The 23,616-nt window shown below is 40.8% G+C and overlaps 2 protein-coding genes across 10 annotated transcripts in view; one reads left to right on the forward strand and one right to left on the reverse strand.

Moving 5' to 3' along the window:
- TAX1BP1 (Tax1 binding protein 1) overlaps positions 1 to 3,350 on the forward strand; it is a 60,309-nt gene extending 56,959 nt beyond the window's left edge. For all 7 annotated transcript variants that reach the window (XM_064413036.1, XM_064413019.1, XM_064413015.1 and 4 more), the window contains 2 exons: positions 1,474 to 1,559; positions 2,200 to 3,350. In XM_064413036.1, the coding sequence (XP_064269106.1) occupies positions 1,474 to 1,559; positions 2,200 to 2,401 (288 nt within the window). In that variant the 3' untranslated portion in view covers positions 2,402 to 3,350. The remainder of the gene's footprint in view (positions 1 to 1,473; positions 1,560 to 2,199) is intronic.
- Positions 3,351 to 3,855: 505 nt separating this feature from the next.
- JAZF1 (JAZF zinc finger 1) overlaps positions 3,856 to 23,616 on the reverse strand; it is a 187,160-nt gene continuing 167,399 nt past the window's right edge. For all 3 annotated transcript variants that reach the window (XM_064413080.1, XM_064413084.1, XM_064413072.1), the window contains exons 4-5: positions 12,569 to 12,738; positions 3,856 to 6,197 (exon numbers count right to left, since the gene is read on the reverse strand). In XM_064413080.1, the coding sequence (XP_064269150.1) occupies positions 6,021 to 6,197; positions 12,569 to 12,738 (347 nt within the window). In that variant the 3' untranslated portion in view covers positions 3,856 to 6,020. The remainder of the gene's footprint in view (positions 6,198 to 12,568; positions 12,739 to 23,616) is intronic.

A 23,616-nucleotide genomic window follows, 5' to 3' on the forward strand; every position in this document is an offset into this window, starting at 1 on the left:
GGTTCCTGTTTGGCCATGTTGTGGTTACACAGTAATCTCTGTAACATCTCTGAGAGGTCAGCTCAACACAGAGACATTTGCATTCTTCTTGTGTGGGTTAGGCATCCCAAAAGGTTAAGAACTGATCCCTGTGACTTTGCCAAGAGCAAAAGAACACTGAAGAGACAGACGTTCCCTATCGTAACAGGGTAACATCAGTACATACTTAGTATTGACATTCTTGTACAGGGCCTGGGTCAGAAGCTGCTCTAAAGAACACGGGGTATGAATTTCTCAATTAATGGAACTGGGCCACGAGAAAGCTGTAGCCTTAGGACATTCCAAAAGCTTTTACATGTGCTTGCCTTGTGTTGAAGAGAGTTCTTGTAGGGCAGCTGTGTAGGACAGTGCAGGTGTGCCTGTACAGAGGAAATCATCATCCTTTTTTTTAGATGTTTCTCAGAAAGGAACAAGGAGGAGTGTTCCATTTGTATGTGGTAGGGTACCACACTTGCCAGAAGCTGAAAGAGATGGCAAAAGCTGTAAATAATTTTGTCTTACCAAGTGACCAGCTGTAAGCCAAATGCCTTAAAAAAAAAAGAAAAAAGGGGAGGAGGGGGAAAGGGGTTATACTGAAGAAATTAACCAAGACTTAAGTGTTAATTTGGCCAGTGTGTAGTGGAACTGTTTTACTAATGAAAGATGCACATTAAATTTCTTGGTTAAATCCTGGTGTACTTCAGTCTAGTATTCAGCAAATCTCTTGTGTTTTTGTACAAGCTGTAGCATTGTAGCATGACAGTACTTAAAACAAAATAGTTTTTCTTTCTTAATACACCTATCCTGTCTTCTTCATGACAAAAGGAACAACTGATGTTTTAAAACTCATATGCCCTTTTCACTGCAGGTGCAAGCAAACAGACTGCAAGATTGTTTGTTGCCAGCATCTTGTCATAGCAGGCCCCACTGCCTGCTTAATGGAAATGTTAAATGGTTGAAACCAAACAGCTGTTGTCAGAAGAATTTTGAGGAAATTTTCCCATCCTCCCCTGTTTCCATTAACCCTTCATAAGGGAAAAGTACGCTAGCCTAAAACTGAAATATGTTTGCATATGAGTTATCTGTAAAAAACACAGCATGTGTGCTGTTACATGTGCTCCTTCGCACATCATTTTTTGTAGATCAGCTAAATAAGTCCTAGCCCTTGCTTTTAATGCATCTCTGGGATAAAAAAGGAAAATGAGGTAGGAGTTGGGAGTTCTAAAAATCTTGGAATGTACCTGTATTTCTACCTTGAAATTACTCCATTTGGTGTTCTATTATTGAATTGCAGAATAGAGCCAGGCTGTACAAAAGTAAAACTTAGGCTGCAGAAATTACAGAGTGAAGGTAAATTTCACCTGGGTTTGTGTTTGATAACAAAAATGAATATTGAGGAAAAAAAACAACTTGTTTGTAGGGGTTAGTCTTTAAAATACTTCCTCTTTTCAATAGGATGATGACAACACTGTACCTTCTGCTCCTGATCCTCCAAGTCTACTCTTGCGTGAGCGGGGCACAGGCTTCTGCTTTGATTCCAGGTAGATGTTATCTTGTATTGGTCTTTGAGGGCATGGAGAGGTTTCTGTAGAACTACCCAAGGGTGGGGGTGGAGGTGAAAAGCTACAGAGCGTTTTCAGTGAATGTTTGGTTTACAATTAACTGGCACAGAATATGCCGTGAGACTGGGCAGGCTATACCGTGCTATACCTTTGATGGAATTTTGACAATTTTTTTAGTAAATGAATGAACAACTTTTGTTTTTCCCCTCTCTTGCCAACCTAATTGTGAACCTAAGTTTAGGGCTTTTATAAAGTGTTATGTTTGCTAAGAGCAAGCATTTATGAGCAGAGAGAGTGGTTTCCCATGAAACTGTTTGGCCATTAAGGCATTCAGTAGATTTGTATTCAGTGGTAGCTGGAGTAAGGTCAAAATTATGTTGCTTTTAAAATGCCAGGTTATTTTGGAATTTGCATGTGAAATTACTCTGACTGTAGTGAGTGCTTTCAGAAAAACGTTTAAATGAACTGGATGATACTTGGATACAAAGTCCACTCAAACTGAAGTTGATAGTAAAGTTCTGAATGTCGCTGGCAGCAGGATCCTGCTTTTAGTTTGCATTAACAGAATAAATAGAAATAAACTGTTCCCTTTTTTCTTCCTCTCCATCTCCTCATGAAGTTTTGATGTGCAGAAGAAATGCCCTCTCTGTGATGTGATGTTTCCCCCAAACTACGACCAGAGCAAGTTTGAGGAGCACGTTGAGAGCCACTGGAAGGTTTGTCCCATGTGCAGCGAGCAGTTCCCGCCTGACTACGACCAGCAAGGCTTTGAGAGGCACGTCCAGACGCACTTTGATCAGAACGTATTAAATTTTGATTAAATACTTTGTTTTGCAGTGTAGCTTAAAAACTCACCACTCACTTTGAGTAGTTCATCTCCAAAACAAAAGCAGTGCAGCTTTCTGTAACAGTGCAAACTTCTGATTAAAAGTTCATGTACTCTAATGGGAGCCATGGCTGTAAGCTGCTATGGGGTTATTTTCTCTCTCTGCCTAACACTGTACTAAGGAGACCCACAACCCTCCACCTTGTGTATGTAGGTATTTATTCCCCTACTTAGTGGAATTTCTTCCCCTACTTAGTGGAATGCCTAAGGACACAGGAATGACTGAGCCTCAGAAAAAAATTAGACCGGCTTCATGGTGTTCTTCAGCTACATTTAAAAAGGATCACCAAAACCACCTGTGGTTTCTCTTAACCCTGATAACTGAGGCACAATTAAAAATGTAATAAGCAGGTGTCTCTCCTAGCAAATCCTCGTAGTTTTTCTCTGAGTAACACTTAAATTGGAAAGATACATTACTTACCCTACGAAAATATAGTTTTCTAGTACATTTCTGAGATGTAGATGCATGTACTGTGAGATTCCAGGCTTGCAACAAGAGGAATGGTAAATACTTCAGTTTCACATGTAGAATGTTTGCCTTAAGGGATAACATTAAATGAGGTACGTTATACTTTAAGGCAGTGGTTTTGAGTTGAAAGAGACTGCTGTGCTTAAATGCCTACAAGTAATTGTTTAAAAAAGTCATTGCCATTATGTTACAGTTTTATTCAGTAGAAAATATTGTTCTATTTTCACAACAGTGGATTGTGTTCCTTCTGGCTTTTAAAACCTTTTGCGTTTTAACTTTATGTATTTCTTTCCAATAAGTAAAAACACGTGTGTATATCTAAACATTTTATATTTGCTTTAACTGTATTAAGTAAATTTGCTTCCCACTTGCTGTACAGTAGTCTTGTTACATTAAAAGCAGAATTATTCACGGAGTCAGTGGTCTGTTTTCCCTGCTGCTCATTTTAAAATTAAACAGAGTATGGACTTCACTTAGGAGTACATGATGACTCGGCATTGTATGACAAAGGGTTGCTCCTCACATCTGTTTGTGCTCTTTCTTTGAGAGGGAGACTCTGAGATTAAGGCTTAAGAGTGGCCTCTGTTGACTGCAGTTCCCTCCTGAACACATGCAATATCCAGCTAATGCAGGAGTTAATTAAAAACTGCATGACGTGAATGAATTGAGGTGTCCTGGGCAGCAGCAAGCCATCAGTGCTTGTGTGCTATTTGCAGTCTCAAGATTTTTGTGTGGGAGCTTCATACCAAGAGCTGGCCTGAGGTAAAGCATGGATTTTTTTCTTACTGTAACTCAACAACAGATGAAAACAGTTAGAACAAGTTCCAAGAGTTTGATGATACCAAAATAAAATAAACAAATAAAAGACTATACACAGCCCAAGAACTTAACTCTAGGTTAGGAATGAGAAAAGAGCAGTCTTTTTAGGTCAGAGGCAGTTTATTTTAAATGTGATTTGATTTACATTTATAAGCAGCTTTCCTGACAGGAATTCTTTAAGTTGCCTTCAGTTCTAAAACAAACCTCTGTCACTTTCAAACTTAAAGTACTTTGTCCCCAACAAAACATATGAAAATATAATTTAAAGCACACTTTTCACAGACACAGTACAATACATTCACTATACACAGTATAACAAAATAGTCCCATCTTTACCTGTTTAATAATACTGTCACAATGAATAGGTAAATAGAAACTGGAATTTCAGTTTTATAGTTGAAAGGAATTTACATGCAACAATGACGTTTTACAACTGTTTAGCTGTTGAACGAACTCGCCCAGCCTGTAGTTCTTGCACTAGGAGCAGAGCCAAAACGTGTTTGCTGGCCAGATCTCTTGCCAAAGCTGCAGAAGGTGGGAAGTGGCCACTTGGGGCCTTGTGTGTACCAGTAACTCTCATGTCTGGATCATCCTTTAAACCCGGCTGTCACGGTCACCTCTCTGGCATCTGAGAGAGGGATGCTTCGCTTCACTCTGGCTGTTCTAAACACTTACTCGTTAGGATGATTCTTACATGTTTTAATGACTTTTACTCTGCTGGAAAAAAGGTAATTGTCATCCTTACAAAGTTTTCCTTTATAGCTTTGGGAAAAAAATAGGGAAAGCTCATTCCTCCTTTATGTGAGCTTTCTTTTGCACTTAAAAGAACAGGAACCAAGCCAAGGCGATGACTGTGTTAAAACTGGGAGTTCCTCCTGCACCCTTGCCAGGCAAAGGAGTGTTCAGGCTAGGGGTGGTGGAGGGTGCCCACCTCTGCTCCTGGCCAGCTGAACTCCAGGAATAGCACTTGTGAGAAGAATGCTCAAGGCAGGATGGCAAGCAACAAATGTTCAGGTATGGTCCAGACACGAAGCGCTCTCATGTTGGCTTTTAAGTCAGTCTCTGACCACCTGCTGCAAGAAGCACTTAATCTTCAGTAAGGCTCAAATGTCATATTTCAGCAAAATTAATTGTAAAGCTAAACAGAGACTTCCAAATGGAATGCAGTGACCTACAATGAGAAGCAAAAAATGCACAAAGAAAATCTCAAAACACAATGAATGTGAGGGAGAGGCAATAGGACTCCCTTAGCACAACTAACGGACCTCCTTAAACCATGCGCTGAATTTCTCATTTTTATTTGCAACCGCAGCACATGCTCGTACAGTAGTTGCAAGAATTGGCAACACATAAAACATTAAATCTGTTGGCAATAGAGAACTACAAAGTGCTTCAAAACTTCATCTGAGATGAAGATAATTGTTTCTCACACACACATAAATTTGCACTTAAGTATTTCCAAGTGTCTTTCTAACAGATAGTTCAGGGGTAAATATTTAGTTGGACTGGGATATTGGTCCTCAAATGTTTGATGGGCATGAACATAATATGACAACTTGTACAGAAAAAAAATGTAATTGCTAACACTAAAGTGATTGTTTACTAGTTCGAATGGCAAGGTTTTCAGCATTTCAAGAGGGAGGAAAAAAAAAAGATTTGCAAGATAATATAAAATACAGCAAGCACAACTTTTTATGTATGTTATTTAAGTATGAAAATATTTTTAGCATATTATGTTAAACATTCTTTCTTATTTATATTTCCATTACCTAAAAGACTTGCTACTCCACTGATAACTCCGTTATGTAAGGCATGTTAACTATAGTTTGACGAGGGCGGTACTGTTTTGGTTCTGCACACACATTGACAGATGCATCGAAAGTCTTCATCACGTTACAATCTTGAAAGGATGTCAGTGCCAAGCTCTCCTCCTCGCGCTCCTGTCCCACACGTCAGTACAACTAAATACGCAACGTCCCCCTAGTTCTTATTTTTTTGTTTTTTTTTTTGAGAAAAATGTTCTGAAGAACCTATAGCTTTTATAGCACCTTATCTCAAAGTAATGAAAATGGGTAAGATGATAACATGTGCAAATGTACAAAATCATTAACTCTACAAAGATACATCATTCCAAAATTACAGAAAATTTTAAAGCATGCATTTAATTTTTTTAAAGGGTTGCTGAGTGCTTCCCCTGAAAAAGGTGGCTGTTCTCAAAATCAGCAACTGCTGGTGAGGATTTCTTGGCACATTTGTGACCAGCATGTTATTGCTGCATCTTCCTGATGATCTCAGCAGACACGGGGGGATGGAAATTGATTGTGTGGTGCCGCAGGCCCTGAGCTGTCTTGTAACTCTTTCCACAGCGACACTTGAATGGTTTGCGTACGCGGATTTGTGTTCTGTGGCCGTTCTTGGCGTGGTACTTGATACCGTTCACATTCTGTGAGGGAGAAGGGAAAACGTCAGTGCTCAGGTGTGCTGACACGGGCTCTGCTTCCAGTTAAAACCTGAAAATGGATCAATGTTATGAGAAAAATCCTATAACTGCCAGGAGTTCTCACTGGGTATTACACATGGGCTGCGCTGCCAAGGTAGCAGGTGGGACAAGGACAAGAATTTGTGTGGTTCTTAAAATTTACCTACCTGGCTAATCCTGATTTGTGTCTCCCAATATACGTCACTTCCCGAAGAATCCCATTTAATGGACTCACACATGGTTGCTCTTTGCGTCCTGACATCTTTTTCATATAGCACTGACAAATCTTATTCAGAGGTTCATTTACGAGCAAACAAAGAATTGGCATGAAAACTCGGTCACACCTCTTTAAAGAGCTGAGACTCCCCCATGGTGGGTCTGTTCTGTTTTGTGTCATTGTTTCTAGATATGTCTTTTAGCTCCAGCAAATTCTGATCGTTTACACATTGCCTCCAAAGAAATAACTGCAGGGAATGCTTAACTCAAAAAAGTTACACAGGACACTTAAAAAATAATCCAGAGAAGCTGTCTTCAAAATAGCTATTGTTTGGGACTACTCCACAGCTAAAACTGGAGAGCTTATCCCCACTAGTGCAAAACACAGCAACACAACACACACCCTGTTACACTGGCAAGGGCAGGAAACAGGCCACACTTCTGCCATGTCAATGAAAAAAACATACTAAACATAAATCAAAGTAATTCCCCTGTCTTTTCACATATTTCTGGCAAAAATGGAAGAAGCTGTTGTGATCTCAGCAGCTGTTTTGATACTGTTCTGTGGAGCATACTGGTGTCTCATCTGCTCCCACTAAAAGAGCTCGGATTTTTGGATGAATAAGCAAAGGCATACTCTCTTTCATTTGAGCTTCTCTTAGGATGAAACCAAAGAAGATAGCGTTTGTGACAAAAATACACAGTTCTAAGGCTCTTCTGTGTTGCCTCTAAAGATTCTAGATATGTATCTCAGTATTTTTTTAAAGATTAAAAAAAAATAGAAAAGGCTAAAAATCTAAAATCAACTAACAGCCTGCATATTAAATAACCCACTCAATTAGATCTTAGGAATTTTGTCTTTGTTGAACCACTGCCTGGTGTTACATGTAACAGGAAGTCCCCTTGGCTCTTTGAACAAGTTTTATCAATGTGCAGCTTACAGCAAGTGTAAGCTCCAGCTTGGAACTCACAGGAAAACTGTCTCAAATATCCACGCTGGAAAAGAGGTGCAAGACTGCAAGCAACTGCTCCTCCTGCAGATTCATGCTCCTCTTCTCCAGAGCATCCAGGCTGTGAATTCACACCTGAAGTTGCAAATCCAGCTTCTGAAATTGTCCTTTACACCCTTAAAAATTCTGGGCAACCCCTGCACAGCTGTCTCCTGAGATGTGGGAGCTGAGAATCCCCCACCTCCAACACCAAACAGACACAGGAACACAAGCCATCAGGGCAGGGTCTGTGTGGATGCAGAGCACTTAGAGGAGGCAGAAAGCTGTAGCACAACTCCAAGAGCACCTCAAAGCTACACATCAGCCTCAAAAGCAGTCAAGTGAATTCCCTGCAAGTAATCTGAGATCCTGGGGCAGCTTTTGGATCATCTTCCACATAGTTTCAACCTCTAGCACCCACAGGGCCACTGGGGTGAGGGGGCCAGCATTGTCACTGGGAGGCAGGAGGACTTCATAAGGCATCTGTCATCATCTGTGTGCCTTTAAGGACCTGTGCCTTCAAAAAAGGAGAAAATCTGGGGGTGACCTGCTAAACTTTTGCTACTGCAGTAGCAAAAAATTTTTAAAACAAGTCCTATTACCTATAATAACAATATTTTCCTAACAAAACCTGTTCCTGTTTTAACTTTTAATTTTTCTAAGAAATTTCTTTTAGCTACTTTTGAGCTACTATCAATTGCTACAGATGCTGTAAATCTGCAATCACAAATACCCTCACTGTTCCATGCCAATGGTACTCTTCTCCTGATCCAGGTTTTTTAATGATCCATCAGCCCCAGTACACCCATTCCTTGGTGAAGGGGGAGAAAGTATTTCCAGGCAGAAAAATTTAAGGAGATGCTAAAGCAGAAACCTAAAGGGATGAATTGGGCCATGGAAGGTTTGAAAAACAGTAACCACACAGAGCATAAGGAGCTTGTGTAACCTGAAATTTGACCTGTACTTCTGTCTAAAAGGAAACTGTTGTTAGAATTACAGTGACTCTTCGGCACTTTTTCCACTGCTGCAATGTAAACACTTTGTTGTACGTCTGGGCTGAGTTTGCTGAGGTGCAGCAAAAGCCACGGCCAAACTCGTACATCACTTTTATTGCTCTGGTTACTTAGGTTGCTCACTATTTACTCTCACAGATGATTGAGGAAGAAGATGGCCATAGAGAAGGGCACTCTAAAAATCTTGAACAGGACGAAACAATTATTAACCTGGGACCAGATCAGGAGGCGATAGAGAAGTTTAGACTGGCACTACCTGGTTTGCAAGGACACAAAGTCTCTTGTTGGGCAGGGCCCCTTTTGCACGGCAGAATTCACAAAGGCACTACATTGCACAGACCTTGCCAGCCTCACTTCAAGTAGGAAAAGACATCTCAAAAGGATGATTTGAGAGATTTCTTGTTTCAGCCTTGGACATTCATACATGTTTTTGTACTCTTGGCTCTTCATCCCAAAGTTTTCTTTGTGGGTTCAGTTCCTCTGTTTGATTTGCAAGCTCTGGCTTGTTGCTTGCTTTCAAGTAAATTCCCTTGTTTCCCTCTCACTTCAATATTCTCCTTCCCTAAGCTCTGCTGAGTTTCGCCACTCATAGGTCAGCCTTCCTGGGGGTTTGTGCCACCTGACAGGACCCTCATCCTTTCACCTGCCAGACAGACAAACCCAGTGCCTCAGCAGCCTTGGAAGGTACCCCCTCTCCTCTTGCCCAAGGCCAATGAAAGTCATGGATATAAGCTACATTCTGTATGCACTGAAGTCTATTATTCTTTTTATTACTAATTTTGCACAAACTAGAAAATTTAGGACAAATACTCCAGGGTTTTCTCTATACTAGCATATATGTGGGGTTTGTTGGACCTACTATGCTTCCAACATCATTTGCTATTTGGATGTTGCCTAAGTAAGTTTATCTACATCTTAAACGCATTTTCAAAGTCCTTGTCTGGAGCTAGAGACCACTCAGGGGTACTGAATAAAAGGAAAACTAATCAACACCTTAATAAACCCCCATTTTAGCTCCTTCAAGGTTGTATTTTGCAAAGCACATTAACTACTCAATATCCATACACTTCTGGACGGGGCATCTAAATTTGGATGTGAATCCAAAGTTTGGTGAGGGTGAACTTGACAGAAACAAGGATTATACCTTTGGGTTTCTTGGAATCACACAGATGATTTTCTAAAAATCATATTTCAGGCATCAAAGATGAAGCGCGGGAAGAAAAATATCTATAAATGGAAAACTATAAAGTAACTATAACTTCTTCTCTACCTCAATAAGTATAATTAGAGAAGAAAGCAAGCTTTGGAAATTTGTTCAAAGACTTGGGTTTAAAGCATCAAGAAGTCAGTGTACTTCAGGTTTATTTAGATGTTTCTGACCATTCCACATGTAATTTAAAGTAAAATATTTCTCCCAGGATCTATGGCTTCTCTGCCACACTATATAGAGTACCTATGCATGTTATAAGCAAACAATTTTTAAAAATAAAGTTCCTGAAGAACAAGGAAATCTTTATGAGTATTTGCACTGCCTATGGGAAAGCGCCAGGAGACAGCAGCTGGGCAGGAGGCCAGCGGGGGCTTCTGATACACATCTGGGCTTGTGTATAAACATGTTCTCCTTACAGTTTCCAGTGTCCGCCCCAGCCCGTTCCTTTGGAGTATTTGTTGTACTCATTCTTGTCTTATTTACCTTTCCATAATGACTTTTCAGTGCAGAGGCCATCTCTTATCCTTGAACATTGTTTGTAAAAAGGTGCCCCATCCCTACTGGGTCCTTTAAGCAGTACTGAAATACAAATAAAATCTCTAAAAATACCATTCTGCTTCTCAAACTTACGTCACCTAAGGCCAGACAAAAGAAAACTGTGTATATCCTCCTTTCCTCCTCGCTCCCTAAAGGAATGCATCCTTTCTCAGCCGTAAAGTGAGCCTGGCAATTACTGTATGTGCATGTCTGTGTTCCTGTTTGGAGCTCTATAATTGTTTTACAGTCCTGACTGTGATTATCCAGTACCCACCAGAAAATCCCAGTGCTTTGATCATAGGACTCCCTACCCAGACTCCGTCAGACAAGCGGGTTAAGCAGAAGGAAGATAAAGAGGAAACAAGAAACACAGCTGACACAAAGCGAAAAGGAAGGAAACAAAGATAAAAATGCAAAAAGAAAAAACATAGACTGAAAATAAAAAAGGGAGGAAACAGAGCCCACAGAAAAGAGAAATGAGGTGAGGCAGAGTTTAAGGAAATGTGCTTTTCTATCAGGACTAAACAGAGGTGAGTCTCTTACAAGAATACGGTATTTTTTATTTACTGCTGTTCCCTGTCAGCCCCTCTAAGGGTCATTAATTTATTCCCCTGCCTGGCTGGTCTACCATTAATGGTGTACAAGATATCCCTTATAGACAGTCCTCATGCATTTGAGATGAAGGTAGTGAGATAGCAGAAGCAGGCACAAACAGCTTGCTCATTTGGGCAATAAAAAGACAGAGGGCTGGCAGTCAAACAGAGAACAGACAGGATATAGCAAATTACAGGGTTCTCCTTCCAGACTTTGCCATTAAGCAAATGTTTTCTGCAATGCATAGATGCCCTCTGGGCACACGACTTCTAACAATCACCATGGCTTGTTTGCTTCCTGAGCTAGGGGATTTAGCTTTTTATACCATACCCTCTGTCTGGCACAGCTCCTACCACACGCAAGGAAAGTATTGATCTTCAATAATGTGAGTTTATCTGCAAAGTAATGCTTGCAAGTAGTCCAAAACCATCTTTCCCTCTGCCCTGGCCCTGGAGATGGTGTTCAGTTTTTCCTGTAACTGGAGAATAAACATGATATAGTTCAGGATAATCTCAGCAAAAAGGCTTGTATGTCCCTAAGAAACAAGCACACTGCTTTCTTTTCCATGTTTTATGAAGCAGTGTTGTCAGGGTTAAGTGGTCTGTACAGGAACCTGAGTCTTGTGATTTGCTGTTATGGGAGCTGCTGCAGCACCACTGAAACAGGCTTTCATTCACTACAAGGTTTTCATGCACAGGTTTTCCATTCTTGCCACAACTGTTGTATCTCAACTGCTATTGGCCTTCCTCAATTTCTATTTCATAATTCTGCTCTCTTTTAAGTCCCTACTTACCAGTTATTTAAAGGACAAGCCATAAAATACAACCAGGCACCATGGTTTTTCTAGGATGTACAGTTGGATTTTCCAGTAGTTCGTGCAAAAACTTTAGAAAATAACTTAGAGGAAGTGTGCTAACCCACTACTTCCATTATGTCAGTGGTTAGAGAATGCCATGCTGAAGTGCAAGATGTTCCACACAATTTCAGCTGTCTCTGCACTGATGCATGTGAAGCAACACTCCTGTAACATCCTGGCATGTTCTACATTGGTCAGCTCAAGGTTCCAGTTTAGAAATGCTTCACTTACATAAAAAAGACAAACAATTTCTCATGATGGAGAACAATTAAAGAACGGGGCAGGGTGAGGACGTCAGGGAATTGTTTTCCAGAGTGTCACACAAAGGGATGCATGTGGGGTCACTGACGGCTGTGTAAATGTGCCATGGGAACTTGGACCCAGGACAGAATGATGCCAGAATTTCTGCAAGACCCTGCCTTCCCAAGGTGAATTCTGACTTGCATGATGGTAACCACCACATTCCACACATCATCTTGAACAGAAAATGCACCCTGGGCACTGTCTCACTAAAGAGGAGGCAGTATCTCTAGGAGTTAAGCAGAAGGAATTGTTCCTGGCACAGATGGACAGAAGCTTTTTATTTCATGCTTCTGAAGGGGGCCCAAGAGATTATTCTGCTTGCAGTACCTCCGGCATTCTGCAATTAATTTGTCTAAATAACAGAAAGCTCATTAAGAGCTTTTGCTCATGTAAAGCAAGAGTTGCTATATGTAATCTCTCTTGACAGACAGACATCCCTTGTAAAACTGATAAACTTGGCTGTGCTTGAGAGGCAACTAGTGAATAAAATATTCTGCTAAAATATCACAAAAATAATTGTGAATATCTATTAAATGAGAAGAGTGCAAACTGATTTTAGAGGCTTTCCCCACCACCTACACCAGCAGGAAACGAGGTAGGTCTGCACTACTTCTTACCTTATATCTTTTTTTACATCCAGGAACAGGACAGGCAAAAGGTTTCTCATCCCCTCCATTCATGCACATTGAACTAAGGATAGCTTCAGAGCTGATAGCGCTTTCTGTAGTCCAGGACTCATCACTGTCTGATTCTTCATAGTCTACTTCCTCTTCATCATATTCACTACCTAGAAAAGCAGGGTAGTCAGATAAAACAAGAATAAGTAAGAGCACAGCAAGATAACCCATTCTGCATTTATTACATCAGCTACAATAACTTGTAATTTCCCCACTTTTGTCTTTTCTGGAAGACAGTTATTTTAAATTTTATAACCATATCTTTCTTGTAGTTATTTATTCCTTCATAAAGACACCAGTGGTTCTTTTTCTAATAACAATGATAGGCATTATTAATATATCTTCATAAACTGTTAACTGCATGGCACAGAAAGTTCAAAGGACTGATTTTAAAATGCAGTTTCACTGCTTCTCAAACACCAGGATCCTTGCATCCTTCCCAGTGCCCTAACAGAAAATGTGCTCCCTCCCCTTCTCCAATTAAAGCTAATTTTAAGGCATTTCTTTATGCAATACAATACTGAAGAGTGTAATTCTACAGATCATAAACAGTGTAAAATAATATGTTGACAAGTCCTAATGCATTTACTAGCCCTTTGGAATTAATAGGAATTATAGCACAACATTAATAAGAATTATATTGTAGCAATTATAGTTGTGAAATTCATTCCCTCAGGTGTGGGTATAAATTGCATTGTGTGGCTGCCCTGAACAGACCGCATTATGTTCCAGATATGCTAAGGCAGCCATCTGAGCAGCTGGTGCTGAGTTTATTTATTATTTTTAATTGCAATAACTATTAATGAAATCCTCTGAAGAAGTTAAATGTGAAACAAGAGAAATTAGAAAAGCAGAATTCCAACTGTAAAAATACACTTGAAAAAAGCAAAGCAGGGGAGGGAAGAGCCGCAGCTGATTAAGAAGAAAATATATGCACAGAGGGAGAGAGAGGGAAAGCTGAGGGAAACTTCTGTGGTGTCAGCAGGAGGTGGTGCTGTGTTTCCCCTCCCCTTTCTTCTTTCCCTTTCCCAGCTCTGCTAAATTTTATCCTTTCTGCTGAAAGACAATTTGGCTCCAAGTGCTGGAATAGCTCCCGCTATTAAAGACAGTTATGTGACACTTGCATGGCTCTTCCCTCATGTGCCCTTTCAGTGCACAGCTCTGAGCAGCTCTACCCGCCGAGGAGAAAACGCAGACAGATGCCTCATGGCACTTTAAAACATTCCGAATTCACAGGGAAAACCCACACTGCCAAGTACAATGGGTTTTTAGGGGTGTTTCTGCTTCTGCTGAAACTCCATACTTACTGCCTCTTTGGACTCCCCCTTCCCCAGCATTCCCAGTCAGACTCAGCACTGAGTAACAACACGTGGCAACTGGTAGCTGCCAGCACCCAGGGCTCCCGAGCTTTGGTCAGGACAGATGTCAGGCTGTCCACGTTTCTTTCCCCTGGCTCCCATCTGTCCGGGATGGTGTGCAGATGAGGAAAGAGGGATGGTTTCCCACCAGCGACGACCGTCGACATGAGCGCACGCACAGGCCCTGCAGCACATCTGGAAAACTCTGCCCTGCCGACTGCGGCTCCTCATCCCGCTCGGAATGAGCGAGAGCCAAAGAAAGCATTATTGACCTCTTAAAATATTTCTGAACTCTAGGAACAGTTAACCTAAAATGAAGTTAAGAGTTGTTATAGTTTAATTAACTAATAAAAAAATGGAGGCAAAACCACAACTCTGCTTCTACGATTTCCTGCCCTTGATTGTATCTTGATGGAAAAAATTCCTCAAGCTGTTCCTTTCAAACCTTTTAGCTCAGTGGGGTTTTTTTAAAGCAAATGAAACAGAAAACCCTATTGTAAACACACATATGCACTCCTAGGATGACAAAACATACAATTCTAAACACTGATACCAACAATTTCTGTCTTTATAATCACCCCCCACTTATGTGTTCCCTTAAGAGCGGGTGATTTCCGCCCAAACAGAATTTTATCCTCCTGAAGAAAACATAATTTAAAACTGTACATCATCTCTTAGGGACACCACTTCTTTTAGTGATGATAAGGAGTATGCATCATAAAGCAACAATCAGTGCTCTTTAAAACTTCATATGCAATATTATGTATAAAGTAAGAGACACACAGCAAAGTGGGGAGAAGCTGCAGTCAGTACTATTTTGCACTTCTTTAGGTTTTCCTAAAGGGATTAAGGGGTGCCCTTTTAATTTTTCTAGCAGTCTTGTACAGTAAGCTCTAATTCTGTAAAAAAGTTTGCCTGTACTACAGTCCAAACTGTGTGTCTAAGTATGTGTGAGATCACACCATCCTTATGGTTTTCTTTTCATTGGCTTACCCGAACAAAAATGCAAGATTTGCTTTAGTACACTCAAAGCAGTTCTTCAACTAGTATAAGCAAATGCTCCAGTATCTTAAATTTTTTAATTCAGATGTCACTGTAGATTTTACAAATACAATGAGCTTTTTCATATGAATGACCATATAAATATGTATTTCTTCTTGAATAGAACAGTAATACTAATGGTGCTGTATGACTTCATATGAAGCTGGATCTGCAGTCTATCACTGCTTTTATCTAACAGTGTCCTACTACTGAACTCAACCACTTCTACTTTCTTAAAAAAAATAAAAATGAGAAATCCCAAAATGTATTTAAAAGGACCCTGGTATAAGGAAAATGCAAAAAAAAAAAAAAAAATGTACTGCCTTGAAACATTTCATTAGCAATAAAAATTCGACCTTAAAATAATTATGTTGTTTCAGTTGTTATAGAAAAACAACACTGATTTAGTCATGCTTTTACCCAATTCTGCCTCAGAATTTAATTTCCTCAGCTGTCAGTGTCTAAGAGCAGCAACCCATGTGGTGCCTCACCGACTGCGTGCAACACATCAGAGAGGGGGGAAATAAAACAAGCGGAAAAACAAAAAGCACAACGCGCAGGTTGGCGCTGCCATTATAAACAGCCCCTGGATGAGGTATTTTAATTAAGTGGCGCAGGGCTGAGCACGGTGGCTTTGCGAGGCTGTTCCCAGGCGGAGCAGGAGGCGCTGGGCTCCATGTCAGGTGTACAAACTGCAACCCGAGCCAGCGCTGCCCCGGCTCTTGGGCAGCGTTCCCGGGGACCAGCAGTGCGCCGAGGGGAAGCAAGCGCACAGCAGCGCACTTTGATCAAGATAGAGTGAGTTAATTGCTTGCCTTTTTTTTTTTTTTTTTCCAAACTTGGTTGGTGTTTCACAATTATATCTGTAAATATTTACTTTTTTTAAAGGAAAAAGAAAAAAGAAAACAAATTAAGTGCCTTTGCATCTAACCTATGGCCCGCTCCAGGGTGTAGCAACTGCATGACTTGAGCAGTGTTTGCAGTAACTCTTCAGAGAGGCCCCAGAGAGCTGCCTCGCTGAGCTCTGCTTGGATGCTGCCATGCTCATGGAAAACAGGATGCTCTGCTGGGGCACGCTGCCCTTAGGGCACTGAGCTGAGCCATTCCTGTAGCATGTGGGCCAATGGCTTTACCCTTCCTCCTCACGCTTGGAAAGCAGACTGAATGTTCCTCCCACTGAAAAACATCAGAACTAGGCTTCAGAAGTCTGAATAGCAAAAAACCTCGCCGAAAACTCGACAACACACAGTTGTCTAAGACAAAGCATCTAAACATCTGGCTGATAGAGAAGCACGTGCTTTCAGCAAGGCACTGTACAAATATACAATATTATTACCACAACTAAATACTAGTTCTACCATAGCAAAAAAAAAACCCCAAACCCTCTCCTCTGGCAATGTTTTTTCTGAGGCTTCTTGCTAGATCATTGCTCTTTAACTTAATATCCAATTTCATCATCTGGCTTTCATTCGGAGACCCTACAGAGTTCTACCTTGGCCTAACCTAAACCACTGCTTTATTATCCAAATAACTCAGTAACATCTTCTTAATATTGCACCCACCCTCGCGTGCAATATTCCCGCAGTCCTGGCCCACAAAGGCATTTCCCCACTCCTCATTCTAGTGACCTTGCCAAAAGACTCACTTCATCAGTGCTGCCCCCAGCAGATCAAAAAATGAAACAAAACAAAGGCAAGGAAAAGAATGCTAGCTCAGCCTTTTTTTTCTCTGCAATTTTCCATGCCGAGACAATGCCACTACTCCTCAAAAGGAAGGTGAATTCCACTAGGCACAAGTCACACAGTATGCAATATTGGAGCCAGATAGCACATGAAATTACCTGTTTTGAGAAGCCACAAAACATACTGGGTCACAACGAGTTCCAGCAAGTTATTTCTCTTGTAATTTTCACACTGCATTTAAACAACCCATCACAAATAAGGAAACTGTCTATGTCACAGACAAAAATAAAGACATGCATGAAAAGGGATTATGATTACTGCCTGCGGGGTAAGAAGCCTTTGTAGTTTGACAATAAGAAAAACTGGCCATAAACACTTGGTCTACACCTCTGCTGCCAGTCAGTTTTCCTATCAAAATCAGTCAGAATATCACTTAATCCTACAGCAAAGATCTCACTTCTTCAATGTCTATCTACTACTTTTTTGTTTTCCAGTAGATGAAGTCAGTAATTTAAAGAGCTCAGAAATGGTTTGCAGAGAGCTAATTCATTTGACATTCTGGAACAGATAACATCCCAGCTACACTGCTGAAAATCTGCGGCCTCATCTTTTATATTTCTGGGGTTTATTCTGTATTCTCACCACTTTAGCTAAGACAGATTCTGCCTTTTGCATGAGTGAATCCATTCTATCGTGAGATTTACAGAGGATTTCCCCCTGAACTTTAAATGAATCTTCTAGCAGGTGCACAGCATTTGTCACTACATCTCTTTTCAAAGCTAAAGACTTCTCTGCTGTGCCTTTAAATGTAAAAAAGACAAAGCTGATTTAAACCAGCACAAGCTGTGTGTGCCATTTTAACGAGCAGGATCTATCTTGACCTCTGATCAAGAACATTATGAGTTTTTCCTTTCTCCTCCCATGAAGAAAAGCAAACCCGAAACATCCTTGCCAATTATTTCTGTGACCAGAAAGCATACATTTAAGTATACAATGAATAACTATGAGCAAATAGCTTACTGCAGTGGGAACCACCATTGCTAGTGTCACCGAAAGTTCATGGTAATTCCAAGGATTTCTCATAAAAATTCTGCTTCACACTTTGTCCCGTGTGAGACTTGCAGCTTGTATTTCATAGAAACAGTTTTATGAGAACACTTCTTATGTTAAGAACTTTGCACTTCCATATACTGTGACAGTTTCCTTGATAAAAAAGGGAATTATTAATATTGTGTGAATTTTGGGTTAACACTAAAGCACATTTATGGATTTGTCAGACTTCTTCCCTCTGTGCCCATGGATGCACACAGCAGGGACAATGTTCCTACAGCTGATACTCATTGCTGATCTAAAAACACATCAAGTCATTCAAAATATAATATTCTTCCTTCATATAAAGAACAGGAAATAAATGCTCGGGGCAATGAAATACAAAACAGCCAAATAACAGCAGCCATGCAAGTCTTTAGCTAGAAGCTGTAGCAGGACCCTCTCAGCTGAGAGCTGGTACAGGTGGTACAATGCACTGGCTCTGCAAACTCCAGCAACAAATGTCAGACACTGAACTGATGCTATGTCAGGGGCTTTGCTTGCTTGCTTGTTTTGGTGGGTGGAGACGGGACTCAGAAGACAGAAAGTGGTTTTCAGCCTTTGTAAAAATTCCACTGAGATTAATTTCTTATATTTTCAAAAATACTTTTATCATTCATGCCCACAAAGATGATGTAGATACAGCTGAAGAAAACCCAGAGAGGTTTAACAGAGCACTGTACAGAGCTACAGACACTGGCATTTTAGACAGCAAGTGCCATTCCAGTGTTTGGATTCAGCACCTAAATACAACAAGCACTAGGTTCACCTCAGGGAAGGCCAGAGCACGTGGGTGTAAGCACACACAGTTGAGATTTTGCTCTTCTCCCAGTAAATATTCCTGATCCTCATTTCTGGGCAAGGAGAGGCAATTCTGTGCTCAAAGCCAACTGCGTGCTCAGAACTTTGCTGCCACTGGTGGGAGCTGATTGAGATGGCTATAGTTTGTCAAACAGGCACTTGCCAGGGCTGACAGAGGCCTCCATCCCTCTTCATGATCACGACAGAGCCATGAGAACAGCAATCAGGATGTACCCCTGCCTTGGCCCTGCGCCAGGCGGGGCGGGGGCTCCGCGCTGTGCCGCTGCAGTGTGTCCAGCCCTGCAGTGTGTCCAGCCCTGCACAGCGTGTCCAGCCCAGCACAGTGTGTCCAGCCCTGCCAGTGTGTCCAGCCCTGCAGTGTGTCCAGCCCTGCCAGTGTGTCCAGCCCTGCAGTGTGTCCAGCCCTGCAGTGTGTCCAGCCCAGCACACCGTGTCCAGCCCTGCACAGTGTGTCCAGCCCAGCACAGCACGGCCCGCGGGCTCTGTGGCTGCTGCTGCCGGCTTCCTCCTCTGCCCAGGACACCGGTCAGAGCAGGATTTGGCCAGAACAATGTCTTCTGGAGAAACCACCCTTCCTTTTCTCTTTTCCAGTCCTGTCCTAGCTGAGATCAAGCATCAAGCGCTAAATAATGAGCTGTTAGGATGTATCACTGCCCAGAAGAACTAATTTTCTATTGTCTCTGGCTGAAGCAAGGCTCAGCTAATGAATAAGCACCAAGAGAATTTCAAAAATGTACCTCATGTAATGATGTGAACACGGATTCAAACACAAAGAACAGTATGTTTTTTTATCATCAGTTTTAGGCACAAAGCACATGAAAGCACTAGAGAAAATAAGTTAGCCAAAAAACCCCCCACAAAAAACTTTTCTGTGTTTGTTTGCATCACTTGAAGACCACAGACCACACTTTCAGACCTCTACTGCTATACCAAAGCAGGGAACATTTAAGCATCCAAGGTTGTGGGTAGGTGTTTCTGGACATGCTCTCCCCTCTCTCCCAGTCAAACAGCAACTGTAACCTGCACAAGTCACAGAGACAGTCTGAAAATATCATTCCCCCAGCTATTCTGGAGGGTGGTACTTCAAACAGGTTGAATCCACACATAGTTAAACATCCAGCACCCTGATAGTTTTAAATGACATGGTAGATAGGCCAACGTTTCACACCAACTGCAGTCTTAATTTCAGTGCTCTCAGTGTAAGCTCATGCTTAAGCGAATTTTAAGTGACTGAAAATGTATCCCATTACAAGGTTTGGATTAACTTTGAAAAGCATTCAAACATTCCTACTGGTAAAACATAAATCTGTATACATTGTATTTTGGTATATAATGATTTTGAGTATATGGGAAATATGCCTAAAATGATGGAGGTTAAACTAAAATGATAGAGGTACAAAATAAACATAAAGTTTTATATTTAAAGTGCTATTAGTGGCATTAGTGCTATATATTCTTTTTCACTGTCGGTAAAATGGAGAGCTATTTACACATGAGATCTGCTCTCCATTTTGGGCTACTAGAGAAACAGAACTAACATACTCAGGTTAAAAAAAAAAGTCCTCCAGAGCCAATACTGGGTTGGTGGAGCAGCTGGATTCTATCTGGCCTTAGGAGTACCTGTGTGCCATTTCTTTCTTGATATATCTGTGTCTTGATACTGGTATAGCAAAGAAGAGTCTTTAAAACTAAAGCACTGTAAATCCTAATCCAAAGTTTATAAATCCGCTTGCACACCTATATAAGCAGATATGTTACAACTTATTGAATGCATAAATGCAAACAAAACATACATGTAATAAGATGAATAAATTGAAAAAAAATACCACCACTTCCAATTACTTGTGAAACAGCAACTAATCACAAAAACATGCATGTAAAGAACTGATTCTGGAAAAAAATAGTCAACTGATACCACGGCATGTGTTTTGTAGAGCAGGGCTTTCTGAGAACGCTGCAGAGGTGCTAAAGCAAATTGTTATAATGTCACTGCACAATGTGCTGTTGAGGTTTTATGGCCACACTGCGCCAATAGTCTCGGGAAGTTATTTTGCATTCTTATATAAACTTTTCCCCCCAATCCTGTTTTCCACAAAAAAGGGCTTTCAATAATGTACAATCTTGTGTTTATACACAGTACAGGAAAAACATGATAAACCCAAGAACACAATCTCTACTTTAAATATATTTGAAAACTAGATTTCTACGACTTCATGTAAACAAGAATAAGCTGTTCAACACTCACCAAAAAAAGAACATAACCTTCCTGTAATTAAATGGCAGTGTTTTACATGGCACTTTTTAAAAATCATGAAAATAAAAAAAGTAAATAAATAAATCAATCCAGCAGACCCCTCCCAATTTGAGGCTTAACCTGCGAAGTAATGTAACAGTAATAAAACCTATGCCAGCTGGAACACTTTCTTTTTCTGGCTTTGGCATGAGAAGCAAGAGCAGGTATATGTTTGAAGAAAAACAAAGTAGGACATTTTCCACCTTTAGTCACAGGATGTTAATTGAACTCTGGCAAATGTTTAAAGATATTCGCAAAATGTTCAAAAAAGAATTAAAACCAGTTGGGGCTGAGAAAAAGAAACAATCCATCCTTCCTCCCCTCCCTTCTCTCCCCTCAAACATCTGTTCCAAACTTATACTCCAAAAACCACAGCAAGGAACAGTCATAATTAATGTTATTTTGGCTTTTTAGTTGCTAGGCCTGCATTCCGAGGTTAGAAATACAAAAATACAAGTTCAGGGCACTATTACTGTACTTAAGGACTCTCCTGATGCATGTAACAAAAGTGTAGTTTTTCTTTTCTCTTCTTTGCCCCATTTTATAAAGAAAGAGAAGAAAAAATAGAAACGGTACCAGGAAACAGTTCCATGTTGAAGATAAAGGATTACAATAAAACGTACCTACACAAATGAACTACACTTTATGAAGCTATGAAAACACATCTGAGACATGTTTTATACACGCTTTACAGCTGTACAAAAGCTATCCAGCCACTCTCAACGCAGACCATAAAACTGCTAATGCACACGGTCCCTCCGCACCCCAACTGCCGCGCCTCGCCTCCACCAGCGCGCAGATCCTGCAGGGATGCACTCAGCTCCCACCAGGCTCCCCCAGCCCAGGCATGGCTGTCACTGTGCAGGTACAGCCTGCACACACCAGGAGTGCTGCTGTTTTCAGCAGGATCTGGCTGGGCAGGGATTTCCAAGGTGCTCCTGTGTGAATGGGCTGCAGCATGCAGCATGCACATCAGCTCCGGTGCAGCACATGGAGGACCAGGGTGCAGAGGAGCTGTAGAGGTGCAAGACAACTCAGTGCTTTTTCAGCAGCTTTGGGATGAGGAAATTTCATGTTTATGAGGCCCAAGAGGGCTACAAACCCCTGACCAGCAACAAGGGAGGCAATGGCAAATTCTCCACTTCAATGCACTGAAGAGCCGGGAGGATTTAATCTGCATGAATATACACTGACCACTTCTCTCTGCCTGCTTTTGAAGCTCTGACCATCTAGATTTAAGAAACACCATCAGCATGATTTGAGAGCTAGCCCTAAGACTCAGAATTACCAGTAAGGGCTAAAATGGTTGTTGACTACTGAGCAGTAATGAAGGCTTTTTAACTTTTAGTAATTTTAACTACACAAAAAATCTACAGGAAAGATCTGTTCTGTTTTTCATTAATCCTACTTTGTGTTTCTCAGAAAGAAATTAACCCTAGCATAAGAACACATTTGGTGGGGAGTCATGTCTCTTCTCTCATTTTTAAAGGCAAAGATTCTCATAAAATGAAGTGTGCACTGTTATGCTGTCACAAACCTTTCTTTGAGGTTGTCATTGTTTCAATCAGGTCTACAAAACGTATGTTAACTGTGTGAGTTGTTTCAGGTGACATATCACTGGGCTGAAATTAAAGTGGTTTTCAAATTGCTATTTTCCATTGCCCCTTGGCTTCTTGTATCCTTTGACATTAGAGGCAGAAGTGTTCAGAAATTGTTGTGAATTGCACTCTCTGACTGTATATGGAAAAACCTGTCAAGAGGGAGACTATGCTAGCAAGGACAAAGCACCAGCCTTCATCTTCAGCAAGAATTAGAGTGGTGTCTTCCACCTGCCAGGCCACAAGCACTAAAAAGACAAGAGGATCTTGTGGTTTTAGGGATCAGCAAATGTTTCATGGTTTTTAGTTCACTTGGAAGTACACAAAAGCTACAAAGAACCCTGTTTTTCCTAAAATGTCACATACTTTTGAGAATCTTGTACTGGCTAACATCAACTCATGATACACCATTTCCCCTGTGAAGTAAACCTCTCTGGGTTATAAGTCATTGAGTGTGAAGTGGTATGTTAGTCCTTGCTTTTTATTACTTCTGATTTGCTTTGGCCACAATGCAAGGAAAACTCAAACATTTGCTTAAGTTTCATCATCTTCAGCACACTGAAGTGCCGCCTAAATGAGTCTGGCAAAATTTTTTTCTGCTAAGCCCTAACACTGCTGTCAGTGTGCAGACATGCAGCACCAGTGGACATGGAGTAATTTTTTTCAGTCCTTGAGGTACTACAGCTGTACAGATAAATCCCATTTAATGCTGCAGTGTATTAGACATATATGTATATGTGTAAGTATATATGTGCATATATATACACCCACCTAAATTTAAATAAACACCTAAAAGCTCCATGTGGCCACTACTGTTTCTAACTTGGAGAAAAACATTTGTGTTTTCAGCTAGGAATTTTCAAGATAATTAGCAGATTACTTACAAAATTAAATAGTAAATAAATAAATAAAAATCCTTTCACCAATTGGCCCTTGCAGTATAAACACACAAACATGAATGCCATCATTGTTACCCAGAACTGCTGAAGTAACTTTTTGAGTGTCACACTATTCCTATGTTAAACCAGTTATGCCACAAGCTGTGAAAGGCAGACACAATGTGCTTTCTACAAAATGCATATTTTTTACACATTTGGAGAAAGGT

This window comes from Passer domesticus, chromosome 1 (genome assembly GCF_036417665.1).
Source record: "Passer domesticus isolate bPasDom1 chromosome 1, bPasDom1.hap1, whole genome shotgun sequence".
Classification (NCBI taxonomy): Eukaryota; Metazoa; Chordata; class Aves; order Passeriformes; family Passeridae; genus Passer; species Passer domesticus.